The sequence below is a fragment of the Aptenodytes patagonicus genome, chromosome 2, assembly GCF_965638725.1.
Source record: "Aptenodytes patagonicus chromosome 2, bAptPat1.pri.cur, whole genome shotgun sequence".
NCBI classification, from domain to species: Eukaryota; Metazoa; Chordata; class Aves; order Sphenisciformes; family Spheniscidae; genus Aptenodytes; species Aptenodytes patagonicus.
The window spans coordinates 166,485,602-166,498,931 of record NC_134950.1 but is presented as its reverse complement, the minus strand read 5'-3'; the positions used below and the strand labels follow the sequence as shown (position 1 = coordinate 166,498,931).

Genomic DNA, 13,330 nt, shown 5'->3' with positions numbered 1-13,330 from the left:
TCCAAGCTCTGCATGCCCTGTGCAGCTGGGGGTTTATACCTTGAGAAGTGTTGGGAGCATGAACACGCTCCTTTCCACCTCCACAATACTTGTTCTTTCTGAATTTGAAGCTTCAGGGCAGATCTGATCCCAGAGGTGCCTCTGGGGTCTCTCCCATATGTTTGTAGTGGAGCCAGAACTTCAAGAAAATGCACTGACGGTGAGGGGCAGAGCCCAGGCATGTCCTCATCTCTCGTCATCCTGACAGCTCTTAGCTCTAGCTGGGTCGTTCCTCTCTGTAAGCACCAGTATCCCCCGCTGCGGCGTACTTGTGCCAGCAGTCATGCTTCGGGCTGCGAGAGCAAGGAGGTGCCTGAAGTGAAAGGTCTTGTCCAAGTCTGCAGGTGACAAGACTGTTGGCAGACTGTCGGTAAACCTCTTGCCATGAGATTGAAAACACTTCTGTGACCCGGCACTGAGCCACCGCCATGGTCGTGGCAGTAGGTTTGTCACGGCAAATGCTGCAACTCCATGTCAGTTAAACGGAGTGGGCATCTGGACAGCTTTCCCCCAGTCATGGTCATCTTTTAACAGTGACCTTGGCCACAACCTTTTAGTGTTACCTAATGTCATGCAAAAGAGAAGTGCCTGCATGCAAGCAGACTACCTGACTCCTCCTTGGAAAGCCACCTCTATAGCACCGCACTGGAGAAACCCTGGAGTCTTCCTTCACATCCTTCAATATCTCTTGCCCATCTTCCACGAAGGAAGGAAATTTTCAGAAATGAAGGGAAATGTTACCTGAGAAGTGAAAAACCCTAGTATTTCTCACTGGAGGTCCTTTTGGAAACTTTTCCCTAATATATGGCTTCTGTTCCCAAGGTCCTCTGTTCATTCAAACTCTGACGGCTTTGTTGACATGATTTACCCAGAGCTTAGTGGGGTTTTGTTTGAGCGAGGTCATGATGTTTCCGTTAAGAGAAGCAGAAGGGGTCTTCCTTCTCAGAGTGTGGGAACGGAGAAGTTTCACTAAAGCTTCAGGGACTGTCAAGGGCAAGGTGTCTGTCTTCTGGGAGGGGATAGGGATGGTCCAGTTGTAGGCATGTTCCCCAGGCCTTTTGGCTGGGGCACGCCCATATGTGTTTACTTAACAATATGCATGTTCTTGCTTAAAAACAAACAAAAAACCCCCACCAAAACAAAAAAAAAAAGTGGTGGTCTCGGATGGTGGCACTTTCTAAGCTGCCTCTTCCATTCACTCTCCTTTCTAAGGCTCTTGGGCTGTTTGCCATTTTCTGGCTCTTTATTTCTCTTAAGGTGTTCGTCTTTACTCGCAGACCCAGAAAACTTCATCTTGGGTGAATGTAACTTCCAGGTTTAAGACATGGGATGGTAAGGGATGTTCTGCGTTGCTGAATCTCATCTGCATCTAAGCCAACTTCTTTGCAGTCTTCCCAGTATTTGGCCAAACCCTGCTTAAAAAGCCCCAGAGAATTACATCCCAGTTTTGTCTCCCATCCCTGCCTCTGAAGGAAATTCCTTTATGGACACTCTTAACGGCTTTCCATGCTGCCTTAGTCCAGTGCCTCATAGTTTCCCTGTGACTGAATAGTCCACCCCAGTTACCTTCATTTCCCTTTGTGGGTGTTCACCGTGAGGTGTCTCATACTGCCCATGCCTCTGGGCTTCATACCGCATCCTGATCACCTTCTCGCAATCTCTGCTCCCAGCTGATGAGTTTCCAAATGGAAAGTAACCTCCCCTGGGGGGTGAGCACCTCCTGAAATTTCTGTTTCACTTAATAGGAACGCAGCGCGAGTACAAATCCCAACACAGAGCATTGCTTTTTCTTCAAATGTGCGTGCTCATTGTGGCTGCCTACAGCTGCAGGGCTTATCTTGGGCTTAAGTACCGGTTCCAGCCCCGGGGAAGCCTGTCTCTGCAGATACTGCTGCCAATGTCAAGCATCGGGGAAATTTTGAAAGCGGTTGGTGATTTTGGGCTGTTTCAGAAATGGCTGGTGCTGCTCACCTTGTTTCCATGCCTCAGTGTGGCTTTCCACCAGTTTTGCCAACTTTTTATGGTTCCACATGTGCCACATCACTGTGACACCAGCTGGATCCGTGCCGTCAGCCCTAACCTGGCGGAGGAAGAGCAGCTGAACCTCACCCTGCCTCGGGACGCAGACGGGGCGTACGAGCAGTGCTCCATGTACTCGCCGGTGGACCGGGACCTTGTCCCTATCGTGGCGTACGGCCTGAACTCCACGGAGAAGAGCAGCAATGGCTGGGTGTACCCCTCAGACCATAAGGTGATGCTGGTCACTCAGGTTTGTAGCATCCTTTTGTTTCTGATTGCTTTGTGCTGTGGTAAATGGTGTTTTGAAGGCTGGGGCGTGCTGAGCTTAAGCAGGGCATGCCTGGAGGCAATGTTCATTCTGTGCTTTGGCTTTGGTGCGCAAGATCTTCCCGAATTGCAGCGGATCGGTTCCTCCTGACCTTTACCAAAAGCCATGGAAAGGTGTGTCATGGACACATGCCCTGGTTAGGTCCTGAGGAGGCCATCTCAGCCCAGAGATGTGACTCGGCTCCAATCAACCATTGCTGCTTCCTCACCTGTTGATGGAAACCTCCAGCAATGGGGTTCCCACTCCTTCCTTTGGTCCTTGGTCCAGGGCCTCCAGAGCCTCCTTTAAGCGTGATGCCCAGCTCAGGCTCTCCAATGCCGGTCAGAGCAGAACAGACCCCATTTTCTCATAAGTTCTAGCAGTGTTTTGTGCCAGTCCTCTGGCTCCTGCTTCTCCAGATCCATGAGACCCATCACTGGTGTCTGACTAAGCCTCCCGGGCTTCCCCCTTTAAACCATGACAGAGAAGAGTGGATGAGGCTGCTTTGTGCCCTGGACTCCTTCTAGCATGGAGCCAGGAGACAGCCGGGGAAGATGGCAGGATTAGGCCTGGGAAAGGGTCCTGAGCTCATGGACATGTGTGATTCTGCTTTTAGCAAGGTTGGGCCAGTCCCATCTCCTGCCAATGAAGCAGAGCCCAAGGTGAACAGGGGCACCTCAATTTCATCCTCCATCTGAGTTTCCTAGTTGACTTGAACAGACCCACTTTGTGTCGTCCAGCCCCTCTGCCTGGTTCAGTGTCTGCCTGCTTTTCTCTATCTTTGGTGCTCCCTGCTTGTGGCTGCTGAGCTGGGCTTATCCCGAGGGCAGCATCTCTCCTCTGGCTGCCCGGGCAGCTGGTGTACCTCCAAGTTTGACCCGTGCAGGTGCCCTGGTCAACCCAAATGGGGCAGCCATGGTCTCGTTTCCATCATGCTTACACAATGCTCTTCCCATAGGTCTGTGGGCAGGAGAAGGAGCATCGAAGTTGCTTTTGGGCACTTCTTGAGGCTTTGCCTCATGGACATCCCAAAGGGACCCCAGGCAAATGCTGTTCCTACATCAGGGATGGGCTGAACAGAGTTGGTTTCATGTTCTCAATGATCGTTTTAAGGCAGGAAGGCATTTGAGCTGAGATTTGCCAAACCTGCCTCAAGCGGCATTGCCCTGTGTCAGATTTCTCCCATCCCTGTATGCCTTCCTCAAGCCTTCCCTGCACAGAGCCCCCACCAGCCTGTGGGGTGGCCCAGAACTGGTGGGAAGGGTGGACGTCCCGTGCGTGGCTTGCTCGTGGTTGCGCAGGGAAGCTGCAAAAGATGAAGGAAATGGAGTCTCCTGTCGCCTGGGACCACAGCCAACTGGCCACCCTTCCTCGTCTCCGGCTCTGCCCATTCATTAGCATCACTCCCTTTATTCCCCTGGACTTTTCCCAGCTCTGCATCACGCTGGGCTGTCTCAGCCCCTCTGAACCTTGCTTGCCCGAGTGGAACCGCCAGGCACCATCTCAGCGGTTCAGCAAATGCAGCTCCTGCAGTTGCTTTGGAGAAGAGTCTTTTCCCCTGTCAGTGCCACCTGGCCCTGGCAGAGGGGGTGATCCAGGTTGCCTGAAACAGGGGTCCTTCTGCTCCAGCCAGTACCGTATGTTTGAGAGTGGCACAGAGATGATTAATATATTACACGGTGTAGTTAGAACAGGTAAAACATCAGGCATTAAGTCTATCCTGACTTTACATATTTGTGGTGGTTGCCTACGACTGCAGAGCTTATCTTAGGTTTAAACATTAATTCCAGCCCTCTGGAAAGTCTGTCCCAGCACTGTCCTCTTCCAGACACAGCTGCCAATGTCAGGCATCGGGGAAATTTTGAAAGCGGTTGGTGATTTTGGGCTGTTTCAGAAATGGCTGGTGCTGCTCACCTTGTTTCCATGCCTCGGTGTGGCTTTCCACCAGTTTTGCCAACTTTTTATGGTTCCACACGTGCCACATCACTGTGACACCAGCTGGATCCGTGCCGTCGGCCCCAACCTGACAGAGGAAGAGCAACTGAACCTCACCCTGCCCCGGGACGCAGACGGGGTGTACGAGCAGTGCTCCATGTACTCGCCGGTGGACCGGGACCTTGTCTCCATCGTGGCGTACGGCCTGAACTCCACGGAGAAGTGCAGCAATGGCTGGGTGTACCCCTCAGCACAGCCGCCGTCCCTGCTGACCGAGGTCTGTAATTGCCTTTTAACGTGCCGGGGACATGGAAGGGATGGGACACCCAAATGGCCGCCCTGTTCTGCAGTTCAGTCAAAGCCGGTGCCAGCCATTGTGCAAACGGGCTGGGCTGAGATTTACATCAGGTGTATTTTGGAGACCTTGGCTCCACCACCCAGCCCCCAGATATGGTCCTGGAGCAGTTGCGTGCAAGTAGGCTGCAATATAGATGCCAGCAGGGCCACGGGCAGAGCCAGTGGAGAGATTAATCACTCCTGGCGGGACCTTTTGGGTCTTCCTACCCCAGCTGCCTCTCTGCAGACAGCGGGTAACCTTCCAACTTGTCCCTGTGCACAGCTTTGTGCTTTGGACACCCCGGGCAGGGGAAGGAGGCAGGGCTCAGCACTTAGTTTCTGCTCCCTTGCATGGTGGGGAACTGTCAGGGCAAGTGGCTGTGGGGTGTCTGCCTCGGGGTCTCAGGGCGGTGACTCCAGCTCAGGGTTGTCGCAAACAACACCGCTCCTCACTCTGTGCGCAGGTTTGACGAGGAGAGGAGAGCTTGCAAAGCCACAGATCTGATTGATTGTCACCAAGAGCTTCAGCAACACCAGCAATTCTCCAGAGCGCAGTGCTAAACTACTTTCAGTGCTTTCTGACCTCTCTGTATTTCCTGCACATGCTCTTCCCTATGTGAGACTTTCTATAGATGCTCTCTGGATGCTGGCAGTTGCAGAACATCTCTTCAACAGAAACTGCTGAGCCCAGGAATCAGCGCTGCACTCATCCTTTTTCCTCCGGGAGGGAAGACAGTCTAGGAGGAAGCAAGCTGCTGGGACTTCTGTCCCATTTTAAGCAAAATTTGCCAACCAGGAGTCTCCCTCGGGGATGCCTGGGCTAGAAGGGATTCCTGCAGGTCCCAGTGCTTGGAAGAGGGGCGCCACTGAGTGCCCCATGGGCTTGTCCCACCACTAACTTGTGTGCTATGTGCACACCATGGAGACTCGCATCCTTGGGGGTGGGATCTCCGCTCCCGGGGCCTGGAGCAAGAGCTTGGGCACCCCACTCCTGGGTCCACCATGGGCCAGAAAGGCTGCCCACCTTCAGAAAGCAGCTGGGGTCTGTTGAGAGCAAAAGCAGCTGTGTTTCCTTCCTCCAGTTTGACCTGGTGTGCGACAGGAAGAACCTGAACAACATCTCCCAGTCCATCTACATGCTGGGGCTGTTCCTAGGATCCATGATTTTTGGGCCACTAAGTGACAGGTGAGGAAACACAACCGCTCTTCCAGGGTCTGTGCAAAGCTGGCAGTGCACAGAGCGGCATGCTGCTCCCAGCCTGGCTGAGCACTGCACCCTGTGCATTTTGTCACCGCTCCTCACTAACAGGGACCCTGACCAAAGTCCTCAGGTCCCGTGAGGACATGGCCATACAGGGGGTGGAAGGGAGAAGGGCACAGCGTGTGTGCAGGGTGCTTCACATGTCAACCCAGAGTCTAGTCTGAACCTCATCACCGTGAAGAGAGGGCAATACAATCACTGTGTAACCTGCTGGACTCTTCCCCATCTCCATGGGGTCTCTCCAGATACCGACTATGTCTTCCCCCTTTCTCCACAGGATCGGCCGCCGGCCAGTCATTCTGATCTCCGTCTTCCTCCAGGGCTTGTTTGGTGTAGGAATTGCCTTCGTGCCCCATTTCTATGTATACATGGCCTTCAGATGTGTTGTGGGGGCTTCAGTGTCAGGGATCACCATGACGATACTGGCCTTAGGTGAGTAGGATGCCCTGGCCCTGAGGCAGACAGATGTGGCCTCTCAAGATGGCCTCTCAAGATGTGGCACCCTCAGTAAGTCTGCAGACGACACCAAGTTGGGCGGGAGTGTTGATCTGCTCGAGGGTAGGAAGGCTCGGCAGAGGGACCTGGACAGGCTGGATCCATGGGCCCAGGCCAACTGTATGAGGTTCAACAAGGACAAGTGCCGGGTCCTGCACTTCGGCCACAACAACCCCATGCAGCGCTACAGGCTTGGGGAAGAGGGGCTGGAAAGCTGCCTGGTGGAAAAGGACCTGGGGGTGTTGGTCGACAGCCGGCTGAACACGAGCCGGCAGTGTGCCCAGGCAGCCAAGAAGGCCAATGGCATCCTGGCCTGTATCAGAACTAGTGTGGCCAGCAGGAGCAGGGAAGTGATTGTGCCCCTGTACTCGGCACTGGTGAGGCCGCACCCCGAATACTGTGTTCAGTTTTGGGCCCCTCACTACAAGAAGGACGTCGAGGTGCTGGAGCGTGTCCAGAGAAGGGCAACGAGGCTGGTGAGGGGTCTGGAGAACAAGTCTGATGAGGAGCGGCTGAGGGAACTGGGGTTGTTTAGCCTGGAGAAAAGGAGGCTGAGGGGAGACCTCATCGCTCTCTACAACTCCCTGAAAGGAGGTTGTAGCGGGGTGGGGGTCGGTCTCTTCTCTGAAGTAACAAGCGATAGGACGAGAGGAAATGGCCTCAAGTTGTGCCAGGGGAGGTTTAGATTGGATGTGAGGAAAAACGTCTTTACTGAAAGAGTGGTGAAACATTGGACCAGGCTGCCCAGGGAAGTGGTTGAGTCCCCATCCCTGGAGGTATTTAAAAGACGTGTAAATGAGGCGCTTAGGGACATGGTTTAGTGGGCATGGTGGTGTTGGGTCGACGGTTGGACTCGATGATCTTAGAGGTCTTTTCCAACCTTAATGATTCTATGATTCTATGATTCTAAGATGCAATAGGAAAGGTCTGTAAAGAAATAAAAATCATCATGTATGACTTGAAAAACACCAGGACAAGGACAGGTCTTGCTCTGCACTGCCCTTTGGCATCTCTCCAACCCTGAGTGAGAGCCACGGGAAGCATCTCTCCCACGCCAGTGCTCAGAGGAGGGCAATGGGACAGTCTCCCAGCTCAGGAGGTCAGTGTGGGGAGAGACCCCCATGGCTCTGGGACATGATTGATTTGGGCCACAGTGCTGCCCCAGTGAGGGGCTCTGTGGATGCTGACAGGAGAGGGGTAATGTACCTGAGCTTCATGTCCTCTTGCAGAGGACCAGGACACCCTGACGATAAGAAGAGGTGATGCATCTAATGAAACACTGGTGACTTGCATGTGTGATTGATGCCAGAGCTCTGATGGCTGGCCTCCTCTCCTAAACTCCTGTAGACCTCTTCTCCAGGGGAAACGCCCTGTTTGTATTGGGAAATCACTTGCATGGATGAGTCTGAACCTTTGTTCTTCTCTCAGCTACCGAATGGGTTGGTGTCTCCTCCCGGCCAAAGGCAGTGCTTATTTCTCACTGCTGTTTCGCCATCGGACAGATGTTTTTGGCTGGCTTGAGTTATGGTATTCGCAACTGGAGGCTGCTGGAAATTGCAGGATCTGCTCCTATATTTGTCTTTTTCTTCTACATCCGGTAAGTGGGACATGGGCAGAGCTCCTTGCAGACACGACAGCAGCAAGTGTGAGGGGTGGCAGTGAGGAAGCAGCAGCTCAGGAGCAGGCTGGGTCTTTCCATTATAGTACAGGTGCTGGAAGGGCTTCTGCAGAGCTCAGCACATCTCACTGGGGCACTGGACCCCTGAGAGCAGCAGCTGCTTTGCTTCAGGTCCTCAAATGTGGCCTTTGGGGCCTAAAGGTAGGCCTGGAAAACCTGACCTGGGGAGGTATTTAGACCCCCTCCATCACGTGTGATGCCCATTGCTTGCTGGACGTGGTTGCAGGGAGATGGGCCGTGGGAAAACTCAGCAGGGCGCAGCAGCATCTCCTGATTTCATCTCCTTGGCAGGGTGCTACCAGAATCAGCTCGGTGGCTGGTGACAAAAGGCAGAATAGAAGAAGCTAGGAAGGTCCTTCAGAAGGCAGCATCCATCAACAAGCGCACCATCCCACCAGGACTCCTTGAGCAGGTACCTGTAATGGCATGCAGAACTGCTAGTTGTCTTCAGAGACTTTCCTCTGCGCTTGCGTTTGTAGCAGCCACTGGAGCTGAGGTCATCTGATAAAACAACTTTCCGTGCCTGCTGGGGATGATTTGGGGGTGGGCTGTGGGTGACTCCAGCTTCAGCTGCGTTGTACAGAGGCACGGTCAAGGAAGAGGCACAGCTTCTGCTGAGGCTCAGTCTGGGGCTTTCTGGAGTCCACCTCGGGATATGGAAAGGACCCAAATGCTTCCCTGGCTTTTCTTCTGAGAGGATTGCAGGAGTCTAGAGGATGAGCACGAGGTCTCTGTTTAGTCTGTGGTTTTCCATGCATAAATGCCTGAAGCGGGGTTACCTCCTTGCCCACCCCAAAGTCCCTACACTGGGGAAACCTAGGAACCTCTTAGGCACCAAACTAGTGTGTTGGGCACCCAGAGCACAGGCACGGGAGCCCAGCCCCGCTGGGCTGCTGTCCCTCCCAGAGCAGTTTGGGCTCACAAGCCTGTTCCACTGAAGCTTTCCTTTGACTGCAGACGGAAAAGGAGCTAGCCAGGGGTTTCCTTTGCCTGCTTTGACTCTTTGGCTTTCTGCATTTTGAAGTTGAAGCCTGAGACACAGACCAAGTCTGGAAGTACTCTGGATCTCTTTCGGAAGAAGCACCTCCAGAAGGTGACTTTAATCATGTCGTGCGCCTGGTAAGACATCCCCTGGTCCCCTCTTTCCAAAATTCTAGGTGAAGAAAAGAAGGGATTGATGTTTAGTCATAACTGTAAATTCACCTTGTGGTGTTTGGGTGTTATTGATGGGTGTTTCTGTGTTTGGCTATTCAAGATGCTATGTGGTTCGTGGGAAAGGTTAGATCCGTTCCAGCTTTGGCAGTCCTATGGTACTGATCTGGTTTTATGTGCCCTTCAAAATGCCATGACTTGGCCAAAATGTTGTCTTTGGAGATCAATATTGTATTTGCTCATGGCCAATAGATATGCTCAGTGCCACCCTGCCCCGTTTTCAGGTTTGTGAACAGCCTTGTCTACTATGGGCTGAGTCTGAACGTGACAAATTTTGGTCTGGACATCTACCTAACACAGCTTGCGTTTGGAGCAGTGGAAATCCCAGCCCGTGTTGGTTGCATCTTCATGCTGCAGTGGTTCGGGAGGAAGAAAACCCAGGCTGTTCTCCTGCTGCTGAGTGGCCTGGTGTGTTTGATCATCACCGGCATCCCTGAAGGTGAACAACCTCTTCCCATCCTGAGAGGACAAGCTCTGGGACAGAGAGGCACAGAGCCCCAACTCTTCCCTTGCTGGTGCAGGTCCTGTCCTCCCAACCAGGCTGGCTCACATTTCTCAGGTCTTGAGCTGACCGTGGTGCCATGGCCACAAGGGACTTGCTCGACTCCCCAAGGCCCATTCTAATCAGCAAACCTTTGCCTGACGATTGTGATAGGAGAGGGTAGAGATGAGCCTAGTGGGCCACCCATTAGCAGAGTTGTCCTGTGGGAAAATTGGTACGTGGAGTGGTGAGATGATGGATGCAAAGTGTGTCAAGGGTGGCCCCAGGGCCAGAGCTGCTCCTCAGTCCACATTCAGGCACTGTTCAGAGGTGATGGCTCCCTGTGGGTGACACGGTTGTCCCCGCATGTCTCCAGCCGCTATCCCCAAGTGGTGCTGGGCCCTTGTCCCATAGCTGTGGTCTCTCCTCCTCCCCTCAGACCAGCCTGTGGTGACCACCGTCCTGGCCATCATTGGCAAGTTTACGGCCTCGGCCTCCTTCTCCACCTCCTACGTCTACTCTGCAGAGCTCTTCCCTACAGTCGTCAGGTGAGGTCTTCCCACACTTTGGTGCTTCCCTCCACTGTGGCTGGTGGCAGTGGGGAGAGAAGAGCACATTTGTCCCCATGGCTGCACTCGGTCCCATGGTGGCCCGGGGGGGCTGAGCCCTACCTGTACCTCCCACTGCCCCTTGCTTCCCCAGGCAGACCGGTGTGGGGCTGTGCTCAATGTCGGCGCGAGTGGCAGGGATCATAGCCCCACTGATCCACCTCCTGGGCCAGTACCACCGGGCCATCCCCATGGCCATCTTCGGGAGTGCCCCCGTGGTGGGAGGGCTGCTCTGTGTCCTGATGCCCGAGACCCGCGGCACCGACCTGGTAGACAACACGGGGGGAGGCCGCCCCCCAGCTAAGGTGGGTGCCTGGTGGTGCCCATGCTGCCTTTTGGGCAGGGACATGGGGTGCCAGTGCTGCGGGAAGCCATTGGCATTGCATGGGCTGGGGCTGGGTGTTTGTTCAAGGGCTTACAGTGGTGGGAGGGCAGGGAGCAGGGCTGCCCCACTGCAGAAGGAGGGGAGGAAGCCCCATAACCCTGCCCATGATGGTCATCTCTTTGTTCCTGTCCTTGGAATGGAAGGACTCCAGGAGCAGCCAGCGCTTCACTTGGGTCCCCACCTGTCATACCAGGGAAGGGCTGGTGCCTTGTAGCCGTGTCCTCTGGCTTTCAGCCTTGCGTAGCTCCCAGCACCCCATTGCCCATGGGACAGGGTAGAATTGCACCCTGTAACTTTTGTTGGGTGTCTGTTGGGGCCCAGAGAGCGAGTGGTGAATGGGAAGCCAGGTTGCTAAAGGCTGCATGTCTCAGAGAAGACTGCCATCAGCTCGTAACAGGTCTTTCTTTGCTTTTAAACTCTTTTACCTTTCATTAGGTCTGTGAAAATGCCAACAGCAGCTCTGAAAATGGACACGTGAAAGGAAAAGATGGTGGCCAAGACACTGAGTACACAAAGACCACTCACTTCTAGCTGGGCCTGCAGGCGGCTGTAGCTAAAGGCAACCTAGTGCTGCGCCAGCACTGAGGACAGGTAGGGTCTCCATTTGTAGGACACCACCACCTCTCAAGCGGTCAAATAATTCTTGTTTTTCCTTTTCATTTTTTGCCTTCCTTTATCTCCCTCTATGGCTTGTCCTCAGGCACTGCATGCTGTCTCTGGTGTTCAACAGTGCTCTTGCTGGAGAAAATCTGGTTTAAGGGAAAAAAAGAAAGAAATCGGAAACCAGGATGGAGGCAACTTTTTCTCTTCCTTTTTCCTGTCCCGTCTCCAGGAACGTGAGACTGTAAACTTTGTCCAAGTGAGACACCTGCTAGAGCATTGAATAGACTTGCGACAGAGTACTGTGCTCACTAAAGAGAAAGCCAGAGCAGATGCAGAGAAAACAATCTCACACTTGCAAGAAGGAGTGATTTCTCTTGACTATCTAGCATGACCTTCTCACCCTCTCTTAAAAACACTCCTTTTAATTTTTTTTTTAAATTTGAGACACTTAGCTGAGAAAAAAAAGATGCGATGGAAGAAATAGCAAGCAGTGAGCAAGGATGTCTAACAGGCAGCAGAATTTTCGCCTTAGCGCTGGTGGCTTTGAATTAAAGCATGTCACGACACTTTGTGCATGGAAAATTGTGCTGTCGGGCTGTGATGTAGCACCACATTAATTTGTCTGTTCCAGAAAACTGAGAGACATTGTGGCAGTTGGTCTCTTAGAAGAAAGTGCAATTCTTTCTGGGAACTATCAGGTCTATTCTACTCTGTTCTAGTCTATTCCTTCTTACTGTATCCACTTCTGTCTTTAAACAGTTTAGGACCACTTTTGTCTTATACTGTGAAGAAAAAACATGTGTTTTTCCTGTGCTTCCCCATCTTTTACCTCCTGTCCCTCAAGATGTCTTTCTTTTACCACTGGCTTGGTACAGATGAAGCCCAGAAGTTATACAGTGGTGGTGTTCCAGCTTTGTCTGTATACAGCTCAAAGACTATTTTCTGGTAGTGTCAAGAAGCTTTTAAAGCAGACTTTATTTCTTCTCCCTGTTGTCATGCCTGCATGTTTTCCATGGATCAAAGTACCCCGCGGATATGGAGTTTGATGAAGACAGAGTTTTGGATGAAATCAGTGACATGTGACAATACCCCACCAGGAGGGGCTGCCTGTGGTGCCATCTTCTCTCTGGCACTGCTTTTCAAAGGATTTGCTGTGGTGCTCCTGTTCAGTGGTTCTGACTGTAAAGGAGCTCAGTCCTTTGCCGGAGGGCACTCTTTCCTTGGCAAGGGCTGGGGGCTGCCTCCTTCGGGCTTTTATGGAAAACAAGGCATTGAGGGTAAAGGCTGAGGGAAGAGCTTGGAGCAAAATGCACAGTTACTGAGTAAACCATGGCTCCTTTTGGGAATTCTGCTCTGAGACTCTGTTTCAGCTCACTTCATAAATAAATGTGTCCGAGCACATCTGATGTACTTCTGCTTCCATCTCATTCATGCCTCCAGTAGGCTGAAGATCCATTTCATCTGCTCTTCTCTAGACCACTGCACCTGGTTAGTTTGAAGACCACTGGATGGTGCACTTTTGGCTGAAGAGCTTGACTCATCATCTTTTGCCCAGCTCAGCAGAAATGGGAGGATGTCCAGTGGTTTTGCTCTGCCTTAATGTCGCCTCTACCTGGTCCACACATGGTCTTGCACTGTAATAAATAGAGCTCACAGTACAGAGTCGAGCTAAGTGCGGTGGAATAGCATGTGAGAATGCAAACACACTTTTGCATGCACACAATAGGATGTTTTGGGCTCTCATCACGATGAGGTTATGAGCAAAGTGTAAAAAGTGCCTCAGGTGACCTGAAGGGATAACTAAGGGAAAGAGGATGACCCCATAGCCAAGGAGAGGGAGCCAAAAGGCTGAAGAGAAGGTGAGGACAAAATGGGGTTAGCAAGGTTTAGCTGGGAAGAGCAGATGCAAGACCTTAATAGAGTGACTTACCAAGCCATGACTGGAGGGCCAGTTGTGGGAAAGTGCTGAAG

General features: G+C 52.6%; 1 protein-coding gene across 4 annotated transcripts; it reads left to right on the top strand.

Annotated features, from left to right (window-relative positions):
• The first annotated feature begins 4,205 nt into the window (after positions 1-4,205).
• LOC143157549 (solute carrier family 22 member 13-like) lies at positions 4,206-12,762 on the top strand. Of its 4 annotated transcripts, none has more exons than XR_012994822.1 (11): positions 4,206-4,577; positions 5,719-5,822; positions 6,175-6,329; positions 7,821-7,989; positions 8,362-8,482; positions 9,095-9,189; positions 9,507-9,721; positions 10,203-10,311; positions 10,466-10,676; positions 11,192-11,347; positions 12,383-12,762. XR_012994822.1 is itself a non-coding variant. In XM_076332374.1 (10 exons), the coding sequence occupies exons 1-10, from the start codon at positions 4,206-4,208 to the stop codon at positions 11,285-11,287; spliced, it is 1,647 nt and encodes a 548-aa protein (XP_076188489.1). In that variant the 3' UTR covers positions 11,288-12,762. The 4 variants fall into 4 exon arrangements, 2 of the variants coding, with proteins under 2 accessions (XP_076188489.1, XP_076188491.1); XR_012994821.1 differs by having other exon boundaries at positions 11,457-12,762; XM_076332374.1 differs by having other exon boundaries at positions 11,192-12,762.
• The last annotated feature ends 568 nt before the right edge of the window (positions 12,763-13,330 follow it).